This window comes from Notolepis coatsorum, assembly GCF_963971535.1.
Source record: "Notolepis coatsorum genome assembly, chromosome: 1".
NCBI lineage: Eukaryota > Metazoa > Chordata > Actinopteri > Aulopiformes > Paralepididae > Notolepis > Notolepis coatsorum.
Window position 1 is genome coordinate 12,329,772 of NC_140165.1, and position 15,000 is coordinate 12,344,771.

A 15,000-nucleotide genomic window follows, 5' to 3' on the forward strand; every position below is an offset into this window, starting at 1 on the left:
ATTATTATTATTATTATTATTATTATTATTATTATTATTATTAATAATAATAATTATTATTATTATTATTGTTGTTATTATTATTATTATTATTATTATTATTATTATTATTATTATTATTATTATTATTATTATTATTATTATTATTATTATTATTATTATTATTATTATTATAATAAATAATAATAATAACAATCATAATCATAATAAGTATAGCTTGGATGTATAATAGTGCCTTTCATGTAATAATAATAATAATAATAATAATAATAATAATAATAATAATAATAATAATAATAATAATAATAATAATAATAATAATAATAATAATAATAATAATAATAATAATAATAATAATAATGATGGACAGGGAGACTAGAGGCTGTAGGTCTTCGTGGCAGGTGGGTTTTCGGGGCCGTCTTGAAGGAGTCCAGGGATGTGGCGGAGCGGATCTCAGCCGGGAGAGAGTTCCAGAGGGCGGGGGACCTGCCACACTAATGGCTGTCCCCAAGAGTTAGTAGTAACTTTGTATTTTTACTCCACTACATTTCAAAGGAAATAGTATTCAACTTTTAACTCCACTAAATGTATCTGAACCCATCAGTTAAGAAGATTTTCCATAGAAAACATGGCAAAAACTGATGAAGATTATGTACTTTCAAATTTGAAGCCTGCTAACTTCAAGAGGATGTAATCAGAGCAGCATGACTGGACCACATACCACTTTAACATCACCTTTATAGGTCAATGGATCGTGGATTGAATGCTCCCAAGCACTGGAATACACACGCATCATGTAGAATGCATACTTTTACTTTTGATACTTAAGTACATGCAATATCAAATACTTCTTTACTTTTGTTTAAATATAATTTTGAATGGAGGAATTTTACTTTTACCAGCGTACTAATTTATCTGGGTATTTCTACTTTTACTTCTACCATTACATATTAGTACACACACACACACACACACACACACACACACACACACACACACGCACACACACAGATTAACTACAATATCAAAAAGTCCAATAACTCAATTTGTGCTCATCAGCAACAGTCTTTTTCTCTGTAAGATCATAGTTGTAAATCACCATGAATCTAGACATCACGGGACACTAGACAGCAAAACATGCAGTCACGATGCACACAACCTCTTAGCATGCGCCGTCCCGCATGTGGGACGTTTTAAGGACGATTTGCCCACCGGCACTTTGGCGACCCCTAGTGGCTCGGGTGTGCATATATATATATATCTTTTTTTTTGTATCTACTTTTTCTCCTCCTATTTTTTTCCGTTGCACGCATTTTCCCCCCACTTGCCGGTCTAGGTAGCCCTGAAGTCTACCAGATGCTTCCTCCGAGACATAGGAGACAGCCAGCAGCCTCTTTTCACCTGACAGCGAGGACTCTCACTGGGGAAGTGTAACGCGTGGGAGGATCACACTACCTTCCCCAGTTCCCTCCCTCGCTGTGCAGGCGCCCCGACCGAACTGTAGGAGTCGCTGTTTTACAACGACCAGGACCCACCCCACCGGCTTTCCACCCGCTGACACTGCCAATTGTGTCAGTATGGACGACCGACCAAGCCGGAGGTACCGCGGCAGCCGAATAATAAAATAAAAACACAGTTAAGAATCATACACATAAACAAATAAACACATGCACAGCACACACGAAAATAAACAGGGGAGGAGTAGGGGGGGGGGGGGGTGAAAGTATGTGTATGTGTGTTCACACCTCAGAAGGCAGAGCCCTCTTCTCTAGTCAGCCACCTACTACAGCCACCCAACACCAGAGGCCTCTTCTCTAGTCAGCCACCTACTACAGCCACCCAACACCAGAGGCCTCTCCTCTAGTCAGTCACCCACTACAACCACCCAGCACCAGAGCCCTCTCCTCTAGTCACCCACTACAGCCACCCAGCACCAGAGCCCTCTTCTCTAGTCAGCCACCTACTACAGACACCCAGCACCAGAGCCCTCTCCTCTAGTCAGTCACCCACTACAGCCACCCAACACCAGAGCCCTCTCCTCTAGTCAGTCACCTACTACAGCCACCCAGCACCAGAGCCCTCTCCTCTAGTCACCCACCTACTACAGCCACCCAGCACCAGAGCCCTCTTCTCTAGTCAGCCACCTACTACAGCCACCCAGCACCAGAGCCCTCTCCTCTAGTCATCCACCTACTATAGACACCCAGCACCAGAGCCCTCTTCTCTAGTCAGCCACCTACTACAGCCACCCAGCACCAGAGCCCTCTCCTCTAGTCACCCACCTACTACAGCCACCCAGCACCAGGGCCCTCTCCTCTAGTCAGCACCTACTACAGCCACCCAGCACCAGAGCCCTCTTCTCTAGTCAGCCACCTACTACAGCCACCCAGCACCAGAGCCCTCTCCTCTAGTCATCCACCTACTACAGACACCCAGCACCAGAGCCCTCTTCTCTAGTCAGCCACCTACTACAGCCACCCAGCACCAGAGCCCTCTCCTCTAGTCAGCCACCTACTACAGCCACCCAGCACCAGAGCCCTCTTCTCTAGTCAGCCACCTACTACAGACACCCAGCACCAGAGCCCTCTCCTCTAGTGAGACACCTACTACAGACACCCAGCACCAGAGCCCTCTCCTCTAGTCAGCACCTACTACAGCCACCCAGCACCAGAGCCCTCTCCTCTAGTCAGCCACCTACTACAGCCACCCAGCACCAGAGCCCTCTTCTCTAGTCAGCACCTACTACAGCCACCCAGCACCAGAGGCCTCTCCTCTAGTCAGTCACCTACTACAGACACCCAGCACCAGAGCCCTCTCCTCTAGTCAGTCACCCACTACAGCCACCCAGCACCAGAGGCATCTTCTCTAGTCAGCACCTACTACAGCCACCCAGCACCAGAGGCCTCTCCTCTAGTCAGTCACCTACTACAGACACCCAGCACCAGAGCCCTCTCCTCTAGTCACCCACCTACTACAGCCACCCAGCACCAGAGCCCTCTCCTCTAGTCATCCACCCACTACAGACACCCAGCACCAGAGGCCTCTCCTCTAGTCAGCCACCTACTACAGTCACCCAGCACCAGAGCCCTCTCCTCTAGTCAGCCACCTACTACAGTCACCCAGCACCAGAGCCCTCTCCTCTAGTCAGCCACCTACTACAGACACCCAGCACCAGAGGCCTCTCCTCTAGTCAGCCACCTACTACAGTCACCCAGCACCAGAGCCCTCTCCTCTAGTCAGCCACCTACTACAGCCACCCAGCACCAGAGGCCTCTCCTCTAGTCATCCACCTACTACAGCCACCAGCACCAGAGCCCTCTCCTCTAGTCAGCCACCTACTACAGCCACCCAGCACCAGAGCCCTCTTCTCTAGTCAGTCACCTACTACAGCCACCAGCACCAGAGCCCTCTTCTCTAGTCAGTCCCAGCACCCTCCCTTTGCCACCCAAATCAGCACCATCCACTTACAGCTGGCCTTCCATCAGATATTAATACACATTTGTCCAAAAGAATAGCAATGGTGGTTTTCACGTGATGCACTTTCTATTTCTGTCCAGCTCTTTATGTTTCTACTTTCTACACATTAAAAACTAAATATTCGCGATTTCTTCTATGGTGTCCACAATGAATGGAAGCCTGTTAACCTAGGCATTGTCCAACTAACACCTCTCCCGAAGTCTAACCGGCACTGTCCGCTTCCATTCATTGTGCTAAGCTAGGCTAACATGCAGCCAGATAGCTTTCTACTGAACGCACAGAGAGGAAACTGGTATCTATCTTCTTGTAGATGGTTTTGGCGTGTTCCTTTAACATGCATACAAGCAGAACATTTGCACTCATTTGAGTCAAAAGAGCGTCAGATGATCCTGATGACTGTTTCTTTAATTAACCTCCTGAACATTGTGAGCACGGAAAAATAATAGTCGGTCAACACATTTTATTCCCCATTGTTCAAGAATTTCTAACTTACTTGCTGCTAATCAAAATCCCCGCTGTCACTGATGAAGCGCTTTTTTGAATTGATTGATTGAAAAGTTTATTAACAGATTGCAGAATGGGTACAGTACAGTACAGCTCAATACATACAATTGTTAAGGGGATGCAGACCAGAGAAAGACTTTCGTCTTGTTTACATCAGGGTCCCCCATTTTCAATTCATGATAGAGAGCTCATGAGAGTAACAGTGTGAGACACTCTCTGGGACAGAGGGAGGAAAGTCCAGGTTGTTGATTGGATGTTGCAGATAATACGACAGCTTGCTGACAGGTTCTTGATGCAGCTGTCGCCCCGACACTTTCGCAGCAGATAAAACGGTTCTGGTTTGCAGGACTGCGATGTTGTGAATTATAATACTAAAACTACCGTTTCCAGTTCCAACGAGAGAGAGAGAGAGAAAAGAGAGTACCAAAGAAGAGAGGTGATCATATAAGTGGATTTTATTTTTAAAAGTATTGGAACATATTTACACGAGCAAGTTATTAAGATAAAAACAAAATCTTATTTTATTTCAGAGATAATAAAAAAAAGGCTTCTATCGGACAGAGAAATGAATGGGGTAGAAAACACACATTGTCACACCCTTGTCTATGCGTTGCACATTGCACAGTCTCTTTCTTTTCCTTCTTCTTTTTCAAACGTCTTTGGCGAGTGGTCATCGGTGCAGTAGTAGGTAGACTAGACAAAAGTAGAAAATATTGCACACATTTCAGTTTTTCTTTCCTTTTCAGAAAATAGGCGAGAACAACGGCGAGGTTTCGCCTGGCCTCGTTTCAGTTCCCGTACGCATCGCCGCTAAGTCCGTGAGGTCTAAAATAGAACGGATATCTCCTTAAAAAAAAAACGGCGACACTCAAAGACACGGACGGGGCGACGTCGGAGGACGCGTGTAAAACAGCCGTCTCGCTGTACTTTCATAACGGGGGGCCTTGGCGGGGGAAATAGAAAAATGAGATGAGAAAATACTGTGCCCTCGCAGACAGAACTGTATCCACGCCTTTACAGCAGTGGCATTTATGTTCAGTACAAACTTTAATCTGAATGTAACACTCTCGTACAAACACTGTACACGAACAGGAACACCGCTAAGAATAGAAAATATGGTGGCACTTCATATCACGGTACATAGATTTAAAGTGTAATTACTGTGTAATAATAATAATAATAATATAATAATAACTTCGTTTTATATAGCGCCTTTCAGAAGACCCAAGGTCGCTTTACATAGGGGGGGGAAATAACAAAAGTAACAAACATAGTGGACAGACACAACATACAAAGTGAGAAATTAGGGGTTAAAGGCCAAGTTGAAGAGGTGGGTTCTGAGGAATAACATGGAAATCACTTAAGTTACTTGGTAACGACAAGTGATTATTTGTAATTATGGACGAGCGCTTTCTCACCTGCAAGCACACGCAAATAATTACCTCTCCTTACCACGTCTCACTGGAAAATGTCAATGTTATTATTAAACTTATTATACAGTAATTACCCCAGTAATCTGTGTCCTGTAATATGGAGCGCTACTGGAAATATATAAGGGAGGAGATGGAGAGGGATTCTTAGAATAAGCCTATGATGTCATCATGCCTGTGTTGGTCTTTAAGGTCAACGTATGCAATCAATAGAGTCTCCATAGGAAACAAGAGAAATTAGCCTACGCACCTAGACACCTACACACACACACACACACACACACACGCACACACACACACACGCGCACACACACACACTATCCGTCTGTCTCACTAAGCATGGGACGGCTGGTAGTTATATATTGTTGGTAGTGTCTAGATCCCATCTCCCGGAAGTTGGCTTTCATCTGAAAGGGGCCGTCACTCGTTGACCAAATTTCAAAGCCCATAACTCGTTTCATAATTTTCACCTAGAAATTATGTTTATAAACATATGCCCTTACCTTAACGCTAAAACATACCGTTCCCGTTTACCTACAAAAATGTCCTCCCGGATGATGGGATATAGACCAGGGCTCCAGAGTGCTACCGTTTAGTCACATTTCGTGGCCATGTTTTGGAGATGGTGCTGCTAAAAATTATATTAAGTCGACTTGCAAATATACCCCGTTTTGTTTTGTTGTTATCATTGTATTGTATATTACATACATTTTCTTGTTCGTCATCTTGTTCAGGGACAGTTCAGTCAAGCAGAATTGTGTGGACTTCCGGTCAGGAACTTTCAAAATAAAAGTATTCAAAGTCAAAGTCTATTAGATAGATTTCCATGAACAAAAAAGTATAAAAGTGCAATAAATACAGGGAATATAGAGTGTAGAGGTTTTATCTTTTTTAGACCTTTTATACTAAATTAAGGCTTCCGGGACTAAGTACTAAGAGTATACTGAGAGTACTGAAGGCTTACTCTGCAGTAAGGATCACCACCAAACGTGACCATCTTCAAAGCTCTAAGAAATATACAAATCTCATTCATACCACTGACAACTCATTAGATATCTGCAGCATATGACTTGAACCTGCTTGAGAAAAGCACATTTCAATACACAACTGCATCCGGCTGCATTCTCACGAATGCTCGCCAATTTGACCGATTTGGGACAACGAGATAGACAATAAAATATTAACGTATTGTGTTGAAACGTCGATTTAACCCTTTCACTACCGCACGACAAAGGGTTAAGTGCTTTCACTACCACACGACAGAAGGTTAACCCTTTCACTACCACACCACAGAAGGTTAACAGTAGTGGTAGTGAAAGGCTTAACCTTCTGTGGTGTGGTAGTGAAAGGGTTAAGTGGCGCTACTAAATCCTGCGCTAGTGCTCCAAGTCTTCAGTAGGTAGCGCTAGTGGGGAGAGGTGAGTCCGGAGCCCTGTAGACACTACCCCCTTGGATTCGACCAATCATCAGTTGGTGCAGAGGGATCGGGGGGGCGAAAAGGTCAAAGGTCAGAGTATGGTGGGCGAGCCACGGTGTGGGTTGGCACTGGTTGGCGTGCCGCTGATGGCGTTGAAGATGCCCAGCGAGTCGGACAGAGCGTTCCTGGCACCGTCCTCCACCGGGTTGATCTGAGAGAGAGGGAGAGGGGAGGAACCAAGGAGGGAGGGAAGGAAGGAAGGAGAGTTGATAAAGATTAGGAGTTCTTTAGTTTAGACTCTCTTAGAAATTAATTGAATGTCGCAGGATAAACACATCCAGACACAGTACAGTTTACTCATGAACGTATTTACTCCTGTCGGGCGAAAAAACCTCGTACCTCCAATTTGAGGCGTTTTCCTGTCCTTGAAATAAAAGTTCCACGGGTCTTTATGATGTCGTGAGTTTCATCACCCTCAGGACCGCGTAAAACCCGTTCAACACATGACATGACAAACAAACACGGACTGTCAATGTAAAAATGAGGCTGTTTTTCCCTCAGTCCCCAGAGAGGTTGACCCTTATGGAGATACAAGGTTTTTCGCCTGACCAAGGATATTATGCAGGAGTGCAGCAAAACATAAATGTGAAAATCACAAAAAGAAACAGCGTTACCATCCGATCTGCTCAGGCCAGCACAGAGAGAGAGAGCGGGAGACGAGAGGGCGGTTAGTGACGACATACAGAAGAGTCTCGAGAAGCCAAGATGGCTTATTATTATCGGTGTTGGATATCAAGATTAGTTAAGATTTTAAATAAGCACATACTGTAGCAGGTTAACATTCACATCGGAATCAGAATCAGAAATGTCTTTATTGCTAAGTAGTTTTCACATACAAGGAATTTGATTTGGTTGTTTTTGGTGCAACATTGACGGACAGACAATTATGGTCAAATAAAAATAAAAAGGTGGAATAAAATCAAATGGAATATAAACAAAATTAACATACTATTAACTGTACAACTATGCACGATGTGGTCAAGTATATACACTAATTAGAATACAAATAACAATACAGTGTTGAATATTTACACGATGGAATACAGGATGGAATATTTAGCAGGGCTGTGCAATTGAGCAATAATGTGCAAATGTGCAGGAAGTATGAACAAGTATGAAGAGTTGTGATTGTATATACAAATATATAGTCTCTGTGAGTGGTTTATATGCCGTTAGTTTGGGCCGTATAATGTCAGGTAGTTGTATATCTTTTTTTTTGTATCCACTTTTTCTCCCCATTTTCTATTTTTCTCTCATCCCAATTTCGTATATCCAATTCTTCCCTCCCCTGTCTTGAACGTTGCTAGACTATGCCTCCCACTGGTCGGCTGTAGTGAGGATAGAATCCTTGCATCACGTGTCCCCTCCGGTACACGAGGAGGCGGCCTGTCGCATCTTTTCACCGCAGCAGCTCGAACGGTCAGTGGCGAGGAGTAACGTGTGGGAGGCTCACGCTGCCCCCCGTCACTTCCTGTTTCCGCCCAACCGGCGTCACCCAACCGACCTGTAGGAGTCGCTGTCTACAACGTCCAATCCCCACCCACCGGCTTTCCCACCCTCTAACACTGCCAATTGTGTTAGTATGACGGCCGGCAAGCCGGTAGCAACGCCGAGAGCTGGGCTCGATACCAGCATCTCCTGCGTTAGTGGCGAGCGCCTTGCCCATATTACATATTATTACATATATATTAATTCCATGAGGTGGGGTCCTTGCTGTGCTACCTGCTCGTGCATGATGTTGGACAGTTCTCGAGCCAGGTCTCTGTAGTTGGCCTTCATCTCATCCTGGTACTCCTGCTGGTCCTCCTTAATAAGCTGTTCATTCACACACAGTGCCTGGCCACAGGCGTCCACAAACTGCCTGAAGAGAAAATACACATACACATGCTACTGTCAAGCATGCGCTTATTATCATTGGTGGAAATCAAGTACTTTAACCCAAGTGCTGCACTTAAGTATAGTTTTTTCAGGTACTTTTACTCGAGTATCTCCATTTTAGGGGCGAATGGGAATATTCTACTTCTTCTTACTCCGTTACATTTATCAGAACCTTTCAGTTAATAGTTCATTTTTGAAGGGGGAAATGGCTTCACAGACAAAGACGTGATGTGATGTTGCTGAAAATAATGCACTTTCTTTTTTTAAACTTTGACCAGTCACCTGGTTCTTTTTGCGTTTATCGCTTTTTCTTCGCATTCATACTTGGTCAAGTTCGACCGACAGAAGCAGGCTGAAAGGGTTCAGATGGGGGGGAAGACACTCTGGGAAAGGCACGGTTGCCGTCCGGGATTCGAACGCACTCAGCCCCAGATCCGCGCGAGCGCGGTTGTCCACGGCGCTGAAATAGCACTCGCGGTACGTGGTGAGCTACTGGAGCTCCCCGAAAATAATGCACTTTCAAAAGGAAGCTGTCAGACCCAGAGGCGGGACCACCTGACCACTTCGACGTGACCTTTAGAGGTCAATGCATCAAGGATTTATTGCACTCAAGTGTATAAATATGGGGAGGTCATATAGTCATTATTTTATAAAAAAAAAAAAATCTATTTATTTTTTGGCTTTCTGTATTTTTCACCCAACCCAATTTAGTCGTTATGCCAATTCCCTTCCTGGCCGTTGCGTACATACTGTACATACTTACCATTTCCCCACATGGAATGCACCTGATTGGATAAATGACATGCTGGTGCTCTAGTGTGACATCTAGGGGCTGAATGTTATCTATGGCACTTTTAACTACATTCACTATCAAATATTTTCAGATTTTTACTCATCAGTTACCAGTAGACATTTGAATGGGGGAATTTACTTTTACCAGAGTACCAGTCCATCAGAATATTTGTACTTTTACTTCAGTAAAGGACTGGAGTACTTCGTCCATCACTGATGGCTCAGTCTGGATATGTTTACAGTGAGGGAAAGAGAGGGAACAAATGAAAGAAAGGACAATTGGAACAAAGAGAGGAGCTGTTAGTTAGGATGCCTCGGATGGACAGCTACCTGAAGACCTCTTTGAGCAGTTTAACCTTGTTGTCGGGGTATATCTTGGCACTGCTGTCGTCTAGGAAGGCTCTGGCGTAGGCCAGCGGACCGGCATTCACCTGGAAGCATGCAGAGGTCAAAGGTCATGAAATACATTCAGCTGATTCATTAAAAGCACCGAAGTGATACAAATGTTACGATCTTTGGTTGTAACGATACCGTAACTAAAATACATTCTGTACTATATGGAATAATTGTGTCAGTTTCTATCCTTTTCAGCAGGAAATTAATTAGTTTGTTACACAAACGTCCTCATGTTATTCTGTTGTTCACTTGGCACTTGTATTAAACAACACACTTCCAGTAAAAAGGTCATAGAATTGCAGATACTGATATCAGATTCTAATATCAGCCAAATATTGTCTGTAAAAAATACAATGCGACCAATACTGAGGCCCATATCGGCTGACATCATGGCCGCTGTGCAGCCCTTCTTCCACATCAACCTGTATCACTAGTCTGGTCTGGTCTGGTCTGGTCTGGTCTGGTCTGGTCTGGTCTAGTCTAGTCTAGTCTAGTCTAGTCTGGTCTAGTCTAATAATTAATAATAATAATAATTACTTGCATTTATATAGTGCTTTTCTAGACACTCAAAGCGCTTTACAATGTAGGGTGGAAATTGCCTCCTTCACCACCACTGGTAGCACCCAACCTTGGGCTACGCAGGCTCAATGGCTGCCATACACTGGCACCAGGCACACATCACACGGCTGCTACACAATGGCTGAACGGCTCAGGAGACAGGGATTGATATCAGCCAATTAAGGGGAAGGGATGATTAGGTGGCCTTGATGTCAGAGACCTGATTGGGAATTTGGCCAGGAACGTCGGGGGAACCCCCTACTCTTTTACGATAGGCGTCCTGGGTTCTTTAACGACCGAATTCAGTCAGGACCTCGGTTTAGCGTCTCATCCGAAGGACGGCACTCGTAGCTGTACGGTGTCCCTATCACTGTAACAGGGGCATTGTTACCGAAAAGTCCAGAGGACAGAGTGCCCCCTGCTGGACAACAATACCTCTTTCCGACAACAGCCTTGACCTGGGCTCGAACCGGTGATCTTCCGATCATGAGTCCGGAGCTCTACTCATGTAGCCACGCTGCCGCTAGTCTGGTCTAGTCTAGTCTAGTCTAGTCTAGTCTAGTCTAGTCTAGTCTAGTCTAGTCTAGTCTGGTCTGGTCTAGTCTGGTGAGGTCTGGTCTGGTCTGGTCTGATCTGGTCTGGTCTGGTGAGGTCTGGCCTGGTCTGGCCTGGTCTGGTCTGGTGAGGTCTGGTCTGGTCTGGTCTGGCCTGGTCTGGTCTGGTGAGGTCTGGTCTGGTCTGGTCTGGTCTGGCCTGGTCTGGCCTGGCCTGGTCTGGTCTGGTCTGGCCTGGTCTGGTCTGGTCTGGCCTGGTCTGGTCTGGTCTGGCCTGGTCTGGTGAGGTCTGGTCTGGTCTGGCCTGGTCTGGTCTGGTCTGGTCTGGCCTGGTGAGGTCTGGTCTGGTCTGGCCTGGTCTGGCCTGGCCTGGTCTGGTCTGGTCTGGTCTGGCCTGGCCTGGTCTGGTCTGGCCTGGTCTGGTCTGGTCTGGTCTGGTCTGGCCTGGCCTGGTCTGGTCTGGTCTGGGCTGGTCTGGTCTGGCCTGGTCTGGTCTGGTCTGGTCTGATCTGGTCTGGTCTGGCCTGGTCTGGTCTGGCCTGGTCTGGTCTGGCCTGGTCTGGTCTGGTCTGGTCTGGTCTGGCCTGGTCTGGTCTGGTCTGGTCCGGCCTGGTCTGGTCCGGCCTGGCCTGGTCTGGCCTGGTCTGGTCTGGTATGGTCCGGTCTGGTCTGGCCTGGTCTGGCCTGGTCTGGCCTAGTCTGGTCTGGTCTGGCCTGGTCTGGTCTGGCCTGGTCTGGTCTGGTGAGGTCTGGTCTGGTCTGGCCTGGTCTGGCCTGGTCTGGCCTGGCCTGGCCTGGTCTGGTCTGGTCTGGTCTGGCCTGGTCTGGTCTGGTCTGGCCTGGTCTGGCCTGGCCTGGCCTGGCCTGGCCTGGCCTGGTCTGGTCTGGTCTGGCCTGGCCTGGTCTGGTCTGGTCTGGTCTGGCCTGGTCTGGTCTGGTCTGGCCTGGTCTGGTCTGGTCTGGCCTGGCCCACTGTACCTGGACACTGATGCTGCCCTGCAGCTTGAGCTGAAGCCGGATCATGTCGACCTCGGAGACGGAGCAGAGCAGCCGCAGCTCGGCCACCTTGGCGCTCATCTCGTCGATGGCCACCTCGATGGGGCTCAGGTCCGCCTGGTGCTGGTACATGACGGCGATGCGCTTCTTCACGTAGGGGAAACAGTGCGTGGCTGGAGGGTAGCAGGTGTGGAGAGGAGAGGAGAGGAGGAGGTGCAGAGAGAAGAGAGAGGGAGAGAGAGATGTGAGGAGAGGGAGAGAGAGAGATGTGTGGAGAGCGAGAGAGAGAGAGAGAGAGAGAGAGAGAGAGAGAGAGAGAGAGAGAGAGAGAGAGAGAGAGAGAGAGAGACAGATGTGAGGAGAGGGAGAGAGAGATGTATGGAGAGGGAGAGAGAGAGATGTGTGGAGAGCGAGAGAGAGAGAGAGAGAGAGAGAGAGAGAGAGAGAGAGAGAGACAGATGTGAGGAGAGGGAGAGAGAGATGTGTGGAGAGGGAGAGAGAGAGATGTGTGGAGAGCGAGAGAGAGAGAGAGAGAGAGAGAGAGAGAGAGAGAGAGAGAGAGAGAGAGAGAGAGATGTGTGGAGAGGGAGAGAGAGATGTGTGGAGAGGGAGAGAGAGATGTGTGGAGAGCAAGAGAGAGAGAGAGAGAGAGAGAGAGAGAGAGAGAGAGAGAGAGAGAGAGAGAGAGAGAGACAGATGTGAGGAGAGGGAGAGAGAGATGTGTGGAGAGGGAGAGAGAGAGATGTGTGGAGAGCGAGAGAGAGAGAGAGAGAGAGAGAGAGAGAGAGAGAGAGAGAGAGAGAGAGAGAGAGAGAGACAGATGTGTGGAGAGGGAGAGAGAGAGATGTGTGGAGAGAAAGAGAGATGTGTGGAGAGCGAGAGAGATAGAGAGAGAGAGAGAGCGAGAGAGAGAGAGAGAGCGAGAGAGAGAGAGAGAGAGAGAGAGAGAGAGAGAGAGAGAGAGAGAGAGAGAGAGAGAGAGAGAGAGCGAGAGAGAGAGAGAGAGAGAGATGTGTGGAGAGGGAGAGAGAGGAGAGCGAGGCCGGTCACGAAGAGGGGATGGATGGAGTGTTTGTAAATGGGAAGGGAGGTAGAGAAGAGAGAGAGGGAAGAGAAGTGATGGAGAGAAAGAGGTAGAGAGGCAAAGGAAGAGAAAGGCAGAGATATGTCAACTATAATACATGAGAATCTTGCGATCGTTACATTATTATTCACACAACATTCAGGATACTTGAGTATTCCGGGCTGTGAGTTGGTGCATGTAAATAAATACCATATTCCATTTACAACAGCCAGGATATCTCATCCCGACAAGGAGAAACCTGAATATAATCGCTGGGTTATGCAGATAGTAGGCAGGTTACAGAGATATTTACTGTTGGGTTTTGTGATCTGAGCAAGTTCCGTTTCCGTGGCAACACTAGCAATATTCTGTTCACTCGTGTAGAGAGGTGGGGACTCGAGTCACATGACTTGGACTCCGGTCAGACTCCAGTCACAAGTTTGATGACTTCAGACTCGGCAAAATCATAAAAGACTTGCAACTTGACTTTGATGCCAATGACTCAAGACTTCACTCAGATTTGAGCCTCATGACTTGAAAGACTCGAAATGTTAAAAGCGATAAAAAGTGTAAAGCGAATCAAGTACATTTCTCTGATTACAGTTCCACTTTGGGCCAATCCGTGACTTGGGAATTGCCCGTTTTGACTTGGGACTTTGATGTTTATTTATTTGCACAATGAAACATATAACATATAAGAGCATCCCACCAATGGAACTCAATTCCCCAAACAATTAGAGTGTCCACATCATACCATTCATTCAAGTGCAGGGTTAGGGAATGGCTCATTGAAAACCAGCACTGTCAACACTGAGGTGTCTTGTGTGTGTATGTGTGTGTGTGGATATGGTGCTTCTGTCTATGTCTGGGTCTCTTAATATGTCATGATGTGCTCTGTCCTTGTGTCCATGACTGTATTGTGACCTGTATCCCTATCGTATGTCTATGTGCTTTTGTTGTGTTTTTATTCTAATGTTATTTATCTTGATTTTATTCTGTTTTTATTGCCAACCCTTTTTTCACACAGGATTTTAGCCTGTACCTTCTGGCAGGGGGACTGCCAATGGAAATTAGCCTTTTGGCTAAAATTGGGTGCATTTACATTTGTAAAATGTTTTATTAATGTACACTGTCCCCCTTGAACAAATAAAGTAAACCTAAACCTAAGACATATAACATAAGATTAGAAGAATATGAAAGTAACAAAGTAAACTAAATGTGTAGACAAAAAACAAAAAGAGGTTTATGAACAAAAAAAGAATAACTAAATAAGCAAGCACATAATAGGTAAGAAAATGGTAACATTTGAAATATATGAATGTAAAGAAAACGCATAATGTGGCAAAATAACATCACTATTGTGTGTGTGTGTGTGTGTGTGTGTGTGTGTGTGTGTGTGTGTGTCCATCGACACTTTTGTTTTTAGTCCTTTACTAAAATCAACAATAAAGAACGACTTGCCTTGGGACTTAACAAGGTATTACCTATTATCTGGAATATGAACATGTATGTAAACACACTGGTTCATAAAAAAAAAAACAGTAGATTGAATTGACTAATTTTGTCAAGTCATTCCTAGCAGTGTGGGAGTGGGAGTGTGATCCTTAGTGAGGACGAGATAACAGCTGGACTTTGGGACGAGCTACACTGTAAAACAATAAATGGACACTTGATTAAGAACACATTAAGATTAATAGCGGAGCAGATTAGCTGACGTCTCGATCATCAGGTTATTGACACGGAGGTCGTCTTACTAACCAGAGGACCGGGATGTTTTTCTCTGACTTCTTCCTTGTTTTGTTTCACCTTTGTTATTAAGTGATGTGATTAACCCTTTCACTACCACACTACAGAAGGTTAACCTTTCACTACCAC

The 15,000-nt window shown here is 45.8% G+C and overlaps 1 protein-coding gene across 1 annotated transcript in view; it reads right to left on the reverse strand.

Moving 5' to 3' along the window:
• Positions 1-4,442: 4,442 nt before the first annotated feature.
• LOC311236551 (dedicator of cytokinesis protein 9-like) overlaps positions 4,443-15,000 on the reverse strand; it is a gene marked incomplete at its 5' end in the record, with an annotated part of 72,300 nt that continues 61,742 nt past the window's right edge. The window contains 5 exon segments of the mRNA XM_084324230.1: positions 4,443-6,949; positions 6,951-7,039; positions 8,611-8,749; positions 9,889-9,989; positions 12,045-12,235. Coding sequence (XP_084180356.1) covers positions 6,913-6,949; positions 6,951-7,039; positions 8,611-8,749; positions 9,889-9,989; positions 12,045-12,235 — 557 coding nt within the window. The 3' untranslated portion in view covers positions 4,443-6,912.